The sequence below is a fragment of the Episyrphus balteatus genome, chromosome 1 (assembly GCF_945859705.1).
Source record: "Episyrphus balteatus chromosome 1, idEpiBalt1.1, whole genome shotgun sequence".
In the NCBI taxonomy this organism is placed as follows: domain Eukaryota; kingdom Metazoa; phylum Arthropoda; class Insecta; order Diptera; family Syrphidae; genus Episyrphus; species Episyrphus balteatus.
This window is the reverse complement of record NC_079134.1, coordinates 154,607,257-154,620,140: the sequence shown is the minus strand read 5'-3', so window position 1 is coordinate 154,620,140 and position 12,884 is coordinate 154,607,257. Positions and strand designations below refer to the sequence as shown.

General features: G+C 32.5%; 1 protein-coding gene across 1 annotated transcript; it reads left to right on the top strand.

Moving 5' to 3' along the window:
• The first annotated feature begins 1,626 nt into the window (after nucleotides 1-1,626).
• Nucleotides 1,627-12,305, top strand: LOC129905390 (solute carrier family 12 member 8). The gene is made up of 9 exons (XM_055980866.1): nucleotides 1,627-2,156; nucleotides 6,969-7,124; nucleotides 7,189-7,736; nucleotides 7,797-7,998; nucleotides 8,053-8,287; nucleotides 8,347-8,655; nucleotides 8,712-9,029; nucleotides 9,089-9,267; nucleotides 11,938-12,305. Exons 1-9 carry the CDS (start codon nucleotides 2,098-2,100, stop codon nucleotides 12,095-12,097), a joined length of 2,166 nt encoding a protein of 721 aa, XP_055836841.1. The 5' UTR covers nucleotides 1,627-2,097; the 3' UTR covers nucleotides 12,098-12,305.
• Nucleotides 12,306-12,884: the final 579 nt, after the last annotated feature.

Below are 12,884 nucleotides of genomic sequence, written 5' to 3'. Positions count from 1 at the left end.
AATGCATAGCGATTATCTCGGAAACGGATACAGATATCGAAAAACGGATTTCACAGAACGAAAGAGAAAAAATTTTGCACATTTAGTAAAAATAACTCATACCTCATACGCCTTACGTTTTTATTTACTGGTTGTTAAAATTTTCATGGCAGAAAAAAGGCAGAAAAATTTTAAACAATAATCCATACATCTGAATTTTTTTTATAAACCTCAATAGTGTCAAAAATTTAACACGGATTTAACTATTTAACGCAATTCACACACGGCCTAAGTATACATACTTATTTATTTGTGGTGGAAACATATTGTAGTTTCGATGCATAGTGATGATTTATATTTAATTTTGTAAAGCCTTCTAATTATTACTAAGCACGATATGAAGATAAATCTACTAAAATTTGAATTCGTGGGCCATTTCTGATTGGCCCGGGCAAAGGGCCAAAATATTAAATAGGGGGCCAAATGGCCCGATCGGGCACTTTGTGGCAACGCTGTCCCACACCGAAAAATCAAACATACTTATACAAATAAATAATAGGGTGCTAGGTGATTTCTTATTAAATCAGAATAACGCCCCCATACAGCTTCACTATATAAGTTTTCTTTCCAATTTGAATTGGTTCATGTCTCTGCTAATGTTTTTGTTTTGATTTTTGTTTTGTTTTCTCTTTCCTAGCAACTGTCATCCAGCTTTCTCTTCTAGCCAAAGCCCCTTCAAGCAAACAGGTCCGACCTCGGTCCGAATCCGCTCCGCCTGAGGCGGAGCTGAGTCCGACTTCGGATCAGAAACTGGTCCGAAGGCGGCTCAAATTAGTATGGAAATTATAATCACCGCGAAGTCGATTGCATATGTATTGGTGTGGTGAAAATCTCCATTCCGAGAAAACGGAGCCGAAGGCGGACCTGAGCCGGAGCAGCGAAAACCTACCAGAAAGAGGAATAAGAAAGGGATGACATTTCGCAATTGCGACCAAAAAAAGAACAAGGTTTATTTTTTTTTTTCACTGAAACTGTTTTATTTTTTATTTTATTTTGGCAAACGAAATTTTCACAATAAATACATTTACATCACATACATTTTTTTTTCATTTTATTTCATTTGATGCTGCTGCTGTTGTTGGTGTTTTTTTAGATACCCAATCGCATGTTTCACCTTCTAGATTTTTCTTCATCATTAGAGATAACATCTACAACACAAGAAGAAACAACATTTTAACCCAAACACTTTGAGCGATATATACAACATACCTTTTTTTGTTTCCATATTGTTTATAATTTGATATTGTTTATAATTATACTAATATTATAATAACAACGACACGAGACACGACGCGACGCGACTATACACTTCAACGAAACATAACAAAATGACGCTTTTGCTCTTGTTGGCTATGTCTGTTTCACTTTTTTTTCCATTTCTCACTTTCCACCACGATTCTCGTTCGACTTTGTGTTCATACACAAAAAGTTGCAAGTGTGTGAGTGCAACCCCGCTTTTCTCGGTCGGAGGTCGGACTGTCTTTTCTGGACTCCGTTTTCTTGCTTGAAGGGGCCAACGGTGTTTACGTCATTCTGACAAGTTGGCGAAGTTTTTCCATTCCCAAAAAAAAAGAAAAAGAGGAACAAAAGTTCTTCTTTTTCTAGCATCCAAGCTTCTATTTATTCTGTTTCTGTTACAATCTGCATAAATTTTGTGTAAAATTAAATAAATAATACATATATGTTTTTAATAAAACGAATCTTCGTCTTTATTGAAAAACAAATTTAAAGAATGAATGAAAAATAGACCATTTTCTGTGTAATTTTCTTGTTTAAAAGAATAAATCGATTGCTACACATGTTTTCTGGAATACTTTGATTCCAAATTCATTGTTTTGGTCAGCAATCAGCATTTTTTTTTTATATCCGCGCAACAGAAATCGTAACAAAAAAGAACGATTTAATTATTTTGCTCAAATAAAAATAGGACACCCCAAAAAATCAGTATTCTTTTTTTTTACTTTTGCTCAAATTGGAAAAACTAGAGAATCTAGAATATAATATACACTGGAACAACGGCATCAATCCAGAAGAAATTGAAAACAGAAACCCAGCACAATGCCTGGCGAAAACGGTGACCGGGCTGGCTATCGAAGGGCCGAAGTTGATTGGAATCGGTAAGAAACAAAAAAAGAGGATTATTCATTATTCTTTTATATTTTTATATTCATATCTATTCCTATTCCATTATTTTTATTTGTTTTATTTGATTTGGTCAAACAGCAAGAAAAATAGAGAATTGAAGAATTCCATTTTGCAATTTGGTAGGTATTTTATTGATGATTCATGAAATTTACTATCAGTTTTGTTGGCTTTTAAGATATGGACGAATTCTACGTAGGTGTCAAGTTTGGTTACTTGAATGTTTGATCAATATTAAAGTTTAATCAGTTACAATCATGAGTAGATTGTAAAAATGTATACATAGTAGGCATAGTAATGAACCAAAGATATGGTTTCTTATCTTAACTTTGGAAACAATACAGTTCATTTGTACCAAAAAGCAATTAAACTAAATCATGTTGTACATAATGTTTGTATATTTTGCTTGAATAGAGCTCAGAACATGTGTTAAGTTACTAGAAAACACAATACACAATACAGAACATAACTTCAATAAACAGTATTCCAGAAAATATAGAAATAAATGGAAGAAAAAACGTTAGAAAATGTTTGGCTTATTTTCCAATTGGACTTGATTTAGGGCCAATTTTTCAATAGTCAGATAAACCCTCAGTTAGAACTTATTCCTAGGAATAAAAGGTTTTTTTATATTGACATTTATTTATAGATTAACTGACGATTGAAAAATCAGGGGTCGAATTACACACACGAATACGATCATACGTTAACGTTTTGACCATTTCTGTCTCTATTTAATTATTAGAAAACGATAGGGACACATAGCAACCATTAATGGGGTAATTCGACCCCAGGCCTTAGTTAACTAACAAGTGCGAGTGTAATAATAAAAACATAGAACCATCATAATTAAATTCGAATTAGGCCCGTTTCACACTTAGCCGGCGACCGTCTAACCGCCCAGGGCTATCCGGGCCGTTTGCTCGGTTCCCGGCTATGTGTGAAATAAACCTTAGACTACAACTATGATCCTAGCTTCCTTACAGTGTTGCCAGGACCGGCTTTTTATAGCCAAACCGGCTCCTTCAAGTTTTCTCTGGCTCCTTTAAATTCTGATTTCCGATTTATCAAAACTTGGCTCCTTAAGTTTTCAATTTGGCGATTTTTGGCTCCTTCAAAATTAAAAACTTTTATAATAAAAGTACTTGTTTATTATGATCACGCCTTAAAAGTCTTCGAAATAGAACTAAACTTCTTCAAAGTAGAATCTTACACGTCTTGCTAAAAAGCGCAATTGTGAATGTACCTACTTCCATTTTCATTCATATATGAGGCGTTCAGAATTATAATGGGTGAACTCCACTTCTCTTTAGGTTGGATGTTTTAAGGTCTTAAAAATTAAGGGTTTCGTTTTATGTCAAATAAAATAAAAGAAAGAAATTTTGGAGATATAGAGCTATCGATCTGTGAAACATTTATTTCAAAAGTTCCTTCAGTTTCTGAGAAAAAGCTTCTTTAAGTTCAGAAGAATGTACAAATTTCAAATGGACTTGACCCATTATTGTTCTGAACGCCTCATATTTTGTTTCCAATTTTCCACAATGTATATTTGTTTTGTTATTTATTACTAAAATAAAAATTAAAGAATCTAACTTGAAGTCTGATAAATTTAGTACCGAGTATTATTTTTTTTTTTTTAATTTTTTGTTTATGTTATCATATATCTAAGTTAATTTGAAGTTGGAAAAAAATGATAAAAAAAAAATTTTTTAAATTATACAAAATACATTAATACGAGTTTTTATGAACAATTTTTGGAATTGGCGATTTTTGGCTCCAAGATTTCTAAAATTTGGCTCCTTGCCTCTAAAATTCTCTGGCAACACTGGCTTCCTAGGAAATGTTACGAAAATAAATTAAATTTATTCCGTTTACGAAACCAATGGAATCGCCTAAGGTGATTGTTGATTGTTGATCATCACAATAAGTACTTTTGCTCCACGTAAGGTGATTGTCAAAGTGACGATGACCTTTTTGTTATGGTTTGTGGGTGACAGGTATTTATGTGTTACTTTCTATTTTTATTGCAATCCTCAACGGCGAACTTCATTATATTAAAAAATAATACGAACATTTTAGTTCGTTGAGTAAAATATGGTTTCTTGTGAAGAAAAAATAAAATGACTCGCGTCACGTTTGAAAAGACACGAGTCATTTTCGATATTGAAGAGCATGTTTTTCGAAATGAAGTGCATGGGTCATTTTTTATACGTAATTTTTGACTCATCATTTTAGATCTTTTGAGTAGAGATGCCGCGAACATTTATTTGGCCGAATACTGAATACCGAATATTCGGCCACGCTCCTCGGCCGAATACCTAATATTTGGCCGCCGAATATTCGGCCAAGGACACTCAGAAAAAAACGTTGGTAGTTTCAAAAATTTTATACTTTGTCTCAAGAATAGATGTGGCTTAAAAAATTCCCAACAACATCGTATTGTAACGATGAATAACTGAACTACTTTGAAGATAAATGTGAACACACTACCTACTACTGCAAAGGTAGACATCTAAAATCGAATTATATATGAGGACTGTTCGTCAAGATCGAACGGCGGACTCATACAAGTGGTGGTCAACACATAACTACAAAATTTCATATTTTGACAACATTTGCTAAAGTCTACCTTTCTTCTCTACTTTTGAATACCTACAACTCTAGTACTAGACTGGTTTTGTACTTCTGTGAATTACAAAATTGTTTTCCAATTGAACCATTTATTTGCAAAACATGATAAGTCCACTTTTTTTTTCAAAATTCGTTTTTTTGATTAAATTTGTACTCCAGGGATAACCACGTCTGTCTTTAAAATATGAAGTATCTACTCCATCTATATCCGATTTTACAGCTACGCGAAATATTTTTTTAGTATCAAAAGTAGAATAAGTCCCGGACTTATCATCTTTTGAAAATAAACAACAGCTTCTTTTTGTGTTAATGGTATATTAGATTAATGGCTGAAAATCTTAAGTTTAATGTTACTTTAAAGTTAAATAATTAGTCCGGACATTGTATTTTATTCTCAAATACAATTGTTTGATAGACTGGGGCTAAAAGCAAAATTGCATATTCATTTAAAAACTAATTTCACATCCGTTTATTTTCAAAGTATGATAAGTCCAAAAGCGTTTTTATTTTTTATCTTTTGAGCTATCGCTCCAAAAATTAAAAACGAAACGGTATTTTATAGCTAGGCAAGAGTTCTACAGAATATATTTTTTATAAATTTTTCTACGCATATCAAAAGAAAATAGAACGTTTTTTTCTTCTCCTCAAAAATTTAAAATCATGGACTTATCATGTTTTGCAAATAAATGGTTCAATTTGCAAAATTAAATGGATTTTGAGCATTTAAAATGGTAAAATGTTGATTTTTATTTAAATAATGTATTTAAACCTTTGATGCAATAATGTTTTGCATTTTACCATATTTCATTTTTGGAAGATGCCCGCTTTAGGAATACCTTAAAATGATCCAATTGAGGCTGAAAACCCATAATTTTGTTTTGGTAAAGTTCTCCGCAGCAGAATATTTCAAATATCAACATTGAACTCAGATTTATAACAAAAAACCAATATACTTTTCTAAAATCCTATCCGCATTTGAATTTAGCTTCTTTTCTGCATGTGGTAATTGTAAAACATGTACATGTACATACTTCTACTGTGAATATGTAACGTTATATTTTCTATTGAATTAAAATCCATTATTTGTATTTAAATTGAACAATATTTCCTTTATTAAAAATGAACAAACAACAATAAAAAAGATTTGAATCGATAAGAACACATTTTTCTAAGCCCTGATTTTTCAATCGTCAGTTAGACTATTCGAAGAATAACTGTGGTTTATCTGGCTATTGAAAAATTGGCTCTAAAACAAATTTTTGAGATATTCTCAGTTTAAACAACCATAAGTGCAGTTGAAAGAATGTTAATGCATTCTTCAAAGTATAAATTAACTCTACAGATAATTAATTGACTTCAACAATAAACATCACTGCTTTTGCATCACAACATTTTATATGGCACGAAAATGCATCTTTACCTACAAAGCATCACGTTTGCACCAAAAATATTGGCTAAATTTATTAAGGCAGTGATACTCTGCATCAAAAACATTTTTGGTGCAAACGTGGTGCTGTGTAGGCAAGGTGGTGTTTTATTTCCATGCAAAAATTTGTGATACAAAAGCAGAGATGCGATTATGAATTCAGCCGAAAATTCAACGCATTATTTGCCCAGCAAAAAAAAAATACAAATTGTGGATTAGATTCGGTTATGATGTGATAACGGGGAGCTGTAAGTTCTGTGTATACATCAAAGGGTGCAAAGCTGATGCTTTTTAAGGTAGTGTTTTAATATCATACCGCCGGACCTGTAACAAATGTTGCCCTACCTGAAATACATCTATCTTTTATCTTAGTACTTTGCAATTAAAGAGTACCATGATAGTCTGTATAAATAAATAAATATAATATAGAATATAAATTAAGTTAAATTCAAAACACCTAATTTCACTTTCGACTTAATTATATCTTAATTTTGATATTCCATACCGTTACGAGATCTTCCGTAATTTGCTAACTTATTAAATCGAATGTATCGTCAAAAGTGATAATATGCAAACGATGCACATTTAAAGGAAAGGCAAAGCATCAATTGGTACCAATAAAAAGAATTAAATTAAATTAATACAAAAAAAGCCAAACTAATTATATTGTATCCCATTCCATTTGAATACACAAAATTGAAAAAAAATCATTAATTGATATTTTTTACAGCTATGGCCTCGGTGACGATGATGAACCCAATTTTCGACAAAGATCCAACACTGGCGGCTTTGTAGACCTTGGAAATGAGTACACTTATGCAGCAGGTGGTCATCATGCGTCCGGAGCGAATGAAATATTTGCCGGCGAGCAAGGTGATAAGCCATGGTAATCAAGCAATCTTGTATTAGCTTCGAAACAGAATTATTGAAATATTTAATTTTTGTTTCAGGTGGCGAACGAACTTCTTCATATCCCAACCTGTACTATTCGGCGTTTGGGATGGTGTGTTTACCTCTGTTCTCATCAACGTATTTGGAGTCATTGTTTTCCTTCGTTCCGGATGGATAGTTGGTCAAGCTGGCATAATCAACGCTGTTCTCATTATTTTCTGCACTGTTGTCATTGCCTTAGTTTCAATTCTATCGGCGGTGGGCATTTGTGAACGATGTCGTGTAGAAAGTGGAGGTGTTTACTTCCTCATAGCACATACTCTAGGCTCACGCTTTGGAGGTTCATTAGGTCTGCTATATTGTTTCGGACAAGCGGTGGGTTGTGCATTGAATGTAATGGGTTTCGGTGAGTCTATGGCCGGATTGGTAGGTCATCCTGGAAACACTTGGGCTATTCGAGGATTTGCTACAGCTGCTGTTCTTTTATTGGGCGTCATCAATGTTGCCGGTGTTAAGTGGGTCATTAAGTTGCAATTTGTGTTGCTTATGATTCTATTGATATCGGCTTTGGATTTTATGGTTGGCAGTTTTGTTGGAGAAGATCCAAGTATGATATAAAAATTTTTGTGTGATTTTTGTGTGAATATTAAGAAATTCAAAATTGTAGAACATGGCTTCGATGGATGGGTTAGTAGTAATTTTGTTGACAATCTATGGCAAAAGTACGAGGATGGATATTCTTGGTTCCGTGTGTTTGGTGTCTTCTTTCCCACTGTCACTGGTGTCTTGTCTGGCATTAATATGAGTGGCGATTTACGTGCTCCGTCCACTGATATCCCTAATGGAACATTAGCTGCCTTTGGAACTTCGTAAGTTTCTTACAATATTCTTTTAAGTGGTTTATCTAATTTTTTGCTTTTTAGAACATTCCTTTACTTGGTTTTCGTGCTGTTCCTTGGATCAACATGTAACCGACACACTCTTCTAACGGACTTTATGATCTCTGTCAAAGTATCAGCTATACAATTCCTTTTATTGGCCGGTATCTATGTGTCTAGTATGTCGTCTTGTCTAGGTGCAATGTATGGAACTCCTAGAGTTCTTCAAAGTATAGCCAAAGAAAGTGTTATTCCTGGAATCGATGCTCTCGCTCAAGGAGTGTGTTTAATCAATTCTCTCTTAAAAGTGTGATTTCAAGACTATATTTTTTTTTCTAGCGTGGTCCCAATAAAGTTCCATTATACTCAATGGTTGTAGTTGCAGCTATTACAATCACATTCATCATGGTTGGTGACATCAATTTCCTTGCTCCAATCGTTACAATGCCATTCCTGCTCACCTATGCTTGCATTGACTACTCTTACTTTGCTCTAGCACAAACATTTGATATTCAAGAACAACGCGAGGAAAGATTCCGTATCCAGGCATCCAGTCCGTCATATGAAACTCGTCGTTATGGTGCTGTCCAGGGTGATAATGATTTGGATTTGCTGTTTCCTGACCGAGTGCGTCATAAGAATTTACAGGTTAGTTCAAATAATGATTTGTTTATCGTCAAATTAAAACTATTGATTTTTTGTAGAGTCCTTCGACATCACAGCAAAATACACCACTTCATGTGCCTTCAAGAAACAATGAGACTGATACACACAATACAATTGAAATTCAACCAGAACAAAACAGTACGAATCCAAATCATAGTCCCGATAGTAGCACTGATGAAGTGATATTCCGTAATAATGGAGGAACAACTACAAATAGTACAAACATTTCAGGTCTCGATGGTGGGCAAGATGTTGATGATGATCAAGAGCCTGTTGCACCCATTCGTCCTCCTATACATTCGAAAACCAAGAATTGGTATTCGGGATATTGTAATCGATGGGCTTCTCTACTAGGAGTGAGTTGAAATTATTTAAAATTGAAGTGTTATTTGATTTTGCATTTTCTCTTTTATAGGCTTTTACAAAATTGTTAGTGATGTTATGTGTCAACTGGTATTATGCGATAACATGTTTTGTGGTGGTATTTTTTGTTTGGTTTTATGTTGGTACAGCTAATCCAGCTGTTAAGCCAGGTCTAACAGCAGAGTTTAACTTGTTTGGATGGCTGAAAAGTGTTATATTTCGATGTTTTGGGTAAGTTGATATACATTTTTTTTAACGGTTTCATAAAACTTTTCATTTCATATTGTTCCTTTTTTAACCAACTTCTAAAAAGAAGCAGATTATCGATTCCTTCATAACTTTTTTAAGTTGTTACCTTACAACTTTAGACTGTGTGAACCAAAGCTGGTGCCATTTCAAGTTCGTCAAGTTCCGACTATAGAATCCATGAGAAGACCATAAATTAAAGTTTCGATCCATAGAAGTCGGTTTAATTTTTTTGAGAAAAAGGATTATAATTTGGTTGTTCCAAGAGTTTTTTTTTTGTCATAAAGTCGTTCAAATTTTCCCAAAATTCCCTTACTTGTATTTTTTAAAATCGTTTGAAGTGGGACCACCAATGGTTTATCTTTATGCAAAAAGGCCATAGACCAGGCAAAGTAAAGCCAAAGATTTTTTTTGTATGGATGTTCCAAAGTTTCAAATAATTCCAAAGTTTTTATCTCGAAACATTTTAACTGGAAGAAAAAAGGTGAGGTAATTCCATCAGGAAAATGCAACAGGAACAAGGAAAAAGGGTGAAATTGAATATTTTTTTCTAATAGTCTTTTTTTTTTTTACAAAATCTACCTAATCTCTTTTCTTCCTGATTGAAATACACACAAAACATTTTTTCGTATGCAGTGGAACAGAAAAATTTGAAAAACTTCAGGGGAACGATTTGTTTTATCTTGTTTCAAATGTAAATCAGGTGGCACGAAAAATTAATTTGCATCAGGAAAACAAATAAATACAATTAAGCAAAAAATAATTTTTGTTCTTTTGGTCGCTGAAACCGAATTCGAATCAGTTTCAATCGATCACGCCAGGTTTTCTAGAGAATCTCAAAAAGTGTTCTAAGACATTGTGAAACGAAAATATTCTTTGAAGTTAGTTTGAAAATCTGACGTGATCTTATCCAAAAACTTAAATCGCCCATGCTTATGAATTTCCAAATCTCTTCAATATTTGGCTGAGCATATTTTTTTTGGGAAGAAGCATGGTTCTACCGGAAAGCCTAGTGTAGGTCTGTGTTCACAAATATTTGAGAATTCGAGAAAAAGTCCCTTCAATAAAAGGATTAGATATATAGTCAACTCTATTTTCTTAACAGAAATTTATTTAAAAGAATAAAACGGGTTAGGCCAACTTTCCAGTCAACTTTTTAATAAAATTGGGCGCGTTCAAGAAACGTTAGGGACTAAATATTTAGTCAACTTCATTTTCTGAACGGAAAGTTAGGCAGATGAGTAAATAGAGTTTACACTTTACATTCAAACTTTCCAATAAAATTGCCTGAATTGGAATGATTTTTTTTTTGTAAATCAGATACTCTAGGCATGCAAGAAATGTTACAAAAAATGACACACATTTTAAACTAGAAAGTTTGATAGTTTACATAACTAAAAGTAAATGCTCGTTTTTTTTTTCTTCTCCCTAGGACGGTTGTGGAAGTCACATGTTAATATGTCTTTTTATGACCTTCAGTTCTGACAATAGTATTAAGCCCTTCAGAATTTTGTTTTTAACTTGTTCTATTTAATAATAGAATGACTTTTACGTATGTTCTTATCTTATTTTCTAAGAAACGTTACCTGTTTTTGTCTTTTTGACATCGTACTTCGCACAAAATGTCCATTCGTCCTTCTCCACATTATTTTCCCAGTTAACAGTTTTGGCCTTTCATACTTGCAATGTTATAACTCACTACTTTGACCCTTAAACTAAACTATTGCATTACTTTTCTAGTTCCTGGAATCCATATGAGTCCGATCGGAATATTTGTAATTGGTTCAGAATTGGCAATATAAATAGTTGTGGTATTGCTTTGCTGTTAAGTGAGTTTCTGTTGTATAAACATAAAGAATGAATGAATTTCTAAGCTTGATGTCTTCCATCTGCTGTCCATTATGCTCAGGTTGTTGTCAATGCCTGGTCGAAAACCCTAACCCACTTGCTCGTTATCGTCAAAGTTATATAAGTAAATCGACATCCTGATCAATAACCCATTGTCAACAAAATCATAATTTCTTATTGTTTTTTCTCATCGGTGTTATCCAACTCGTCACCGTGGTCAAATAAAATCTCTCATCATTCAATGGCCACTATGCAAAAGCTATTCGTTGTTAGCAACCGAGTCCAAAATCAACTGTAGAGATGATTCCTTTCTCGGTTTGTATTACCCTTGGTTGACATTCACGATTTCAATTAACGTTTTCCGAGAAAGTCACATTTGTACCAGCCTTAATGGATATGGTCTATTTCAAAGAAATTGTAATTAACCGTTTTTCTTTTGTTGCATTAAGACTTAATGAAAAACAACCAAAGGACTAGTCTCCGTTTGATAGAATCCAGTATCCGTTTCCTTTCCTAATCCATCCAAGTCACACAAAGTGTGATACTTCATTACAACGCCTAGTGATTCATTGAAATTCGCAATGTTGCAATGGTTTCCATTGAAAAATTGTTAGCAATCCATCGAACATCAAAGTCGATTTTCCTTTGATGTATCTACTTTTACTTGCTCCAAACGAAAAGTATTGGCAAAGATAAAATCGACGAAGATTATATTGAAAGCTAATTGCATTTTAACATAAATCTTATAACAGAAAGACATTTAAATGAAATGAAGTTAATTTTTGATTTTTTTTTTCTTTTTTCTAGTAAACGAATACACGGTTATGAACACATTGTGGTTACACCATCTTGTCCAGGTGTTGACCTCTCCCCAACGCAGCTAAATGACGAAAATGAAGATTTCTCACAGCGAAGACGATATCATCATTCTTCGGTTGTTCAAGGTCACTTGGTAGATGATATTTAATAAAACATTTAAATGTCCAATAACAAATCGCACATAGTGTGATGCAATATAGGACCAAAATTTAAAATTAATTAACAAAAAAGCGATAATAATAGTTTTTAGTATAAAATAAAATTAATAAAAAAAAATAATTAAAATGTATCTATAAAAAGTAAAGCAAAACGTGTAAGCATTTATTCTATACGTACATATTATACATATATATATATAAATATAAATGCCTTTTTTTTACAAAAAAGTACTCTTAAATGTAATTTTTAATAAAAAATATAAAATTAGTTGTAAGTTTTTAATTTTTTGTATGACAAAATTTCTTTATTTTTCTTTTCTTTTCTTTTAAATTTTAAAAATTGTAAACAAATAAAAAATTAACAAAAAAATTATACACACACAAATTGTTCGTTGTAGCTTTATATAATGTACTGAATATTTATTAATATAAAAAAGATAAAAATTGTATACAATGTTATAAAAAATGTATGTGTAATTTAAACTTCTATAGAATTTGTATATTTCTTAAAAGAACAAACAAATTGATATAACAAAAAAAAAAAAAAAAAAATGCTATAATCTTAAGACTAAAATGTGCATACAATTTAAAAAAAATTATAAATTAAATATTTAAAATACAAATGTAACAAAACTAAATTGAGTTTGTTTTAATGATACATACAAATTAACGCTTATTGAAAAAGTTCTTCAGAATGCCCAACGATTTATTATAAATATGCGTGGTTTGACTCAAGAACCGGTCGATAAATAAAAAAATCCGAAAAAAGGTTACCCC

Coding starts and splice junctions, on each gene's coding strand:
- LOC129905390 (XM_055980866.1), top strand. CDS start 2,098: ATGCCTGGCGAAAACGGTGACCGGGCTGGCTATCGAAGGGCCGAAGTT. Junction 7,999..8,052: donor TTAGCTGCCTTTGGAACTTC/GTAAGTTTCTTA, acceptor TTTGCTTTTTAG/AACATTCCTTTACTTGGTTT. Junction 9,030..9,088: donor GATGGGCTTCTCTACTAGGA/GTGAGTTGAAAT, acceptor TCTCTTTTATAG/GCTTTTACAAAATTGTTAGT.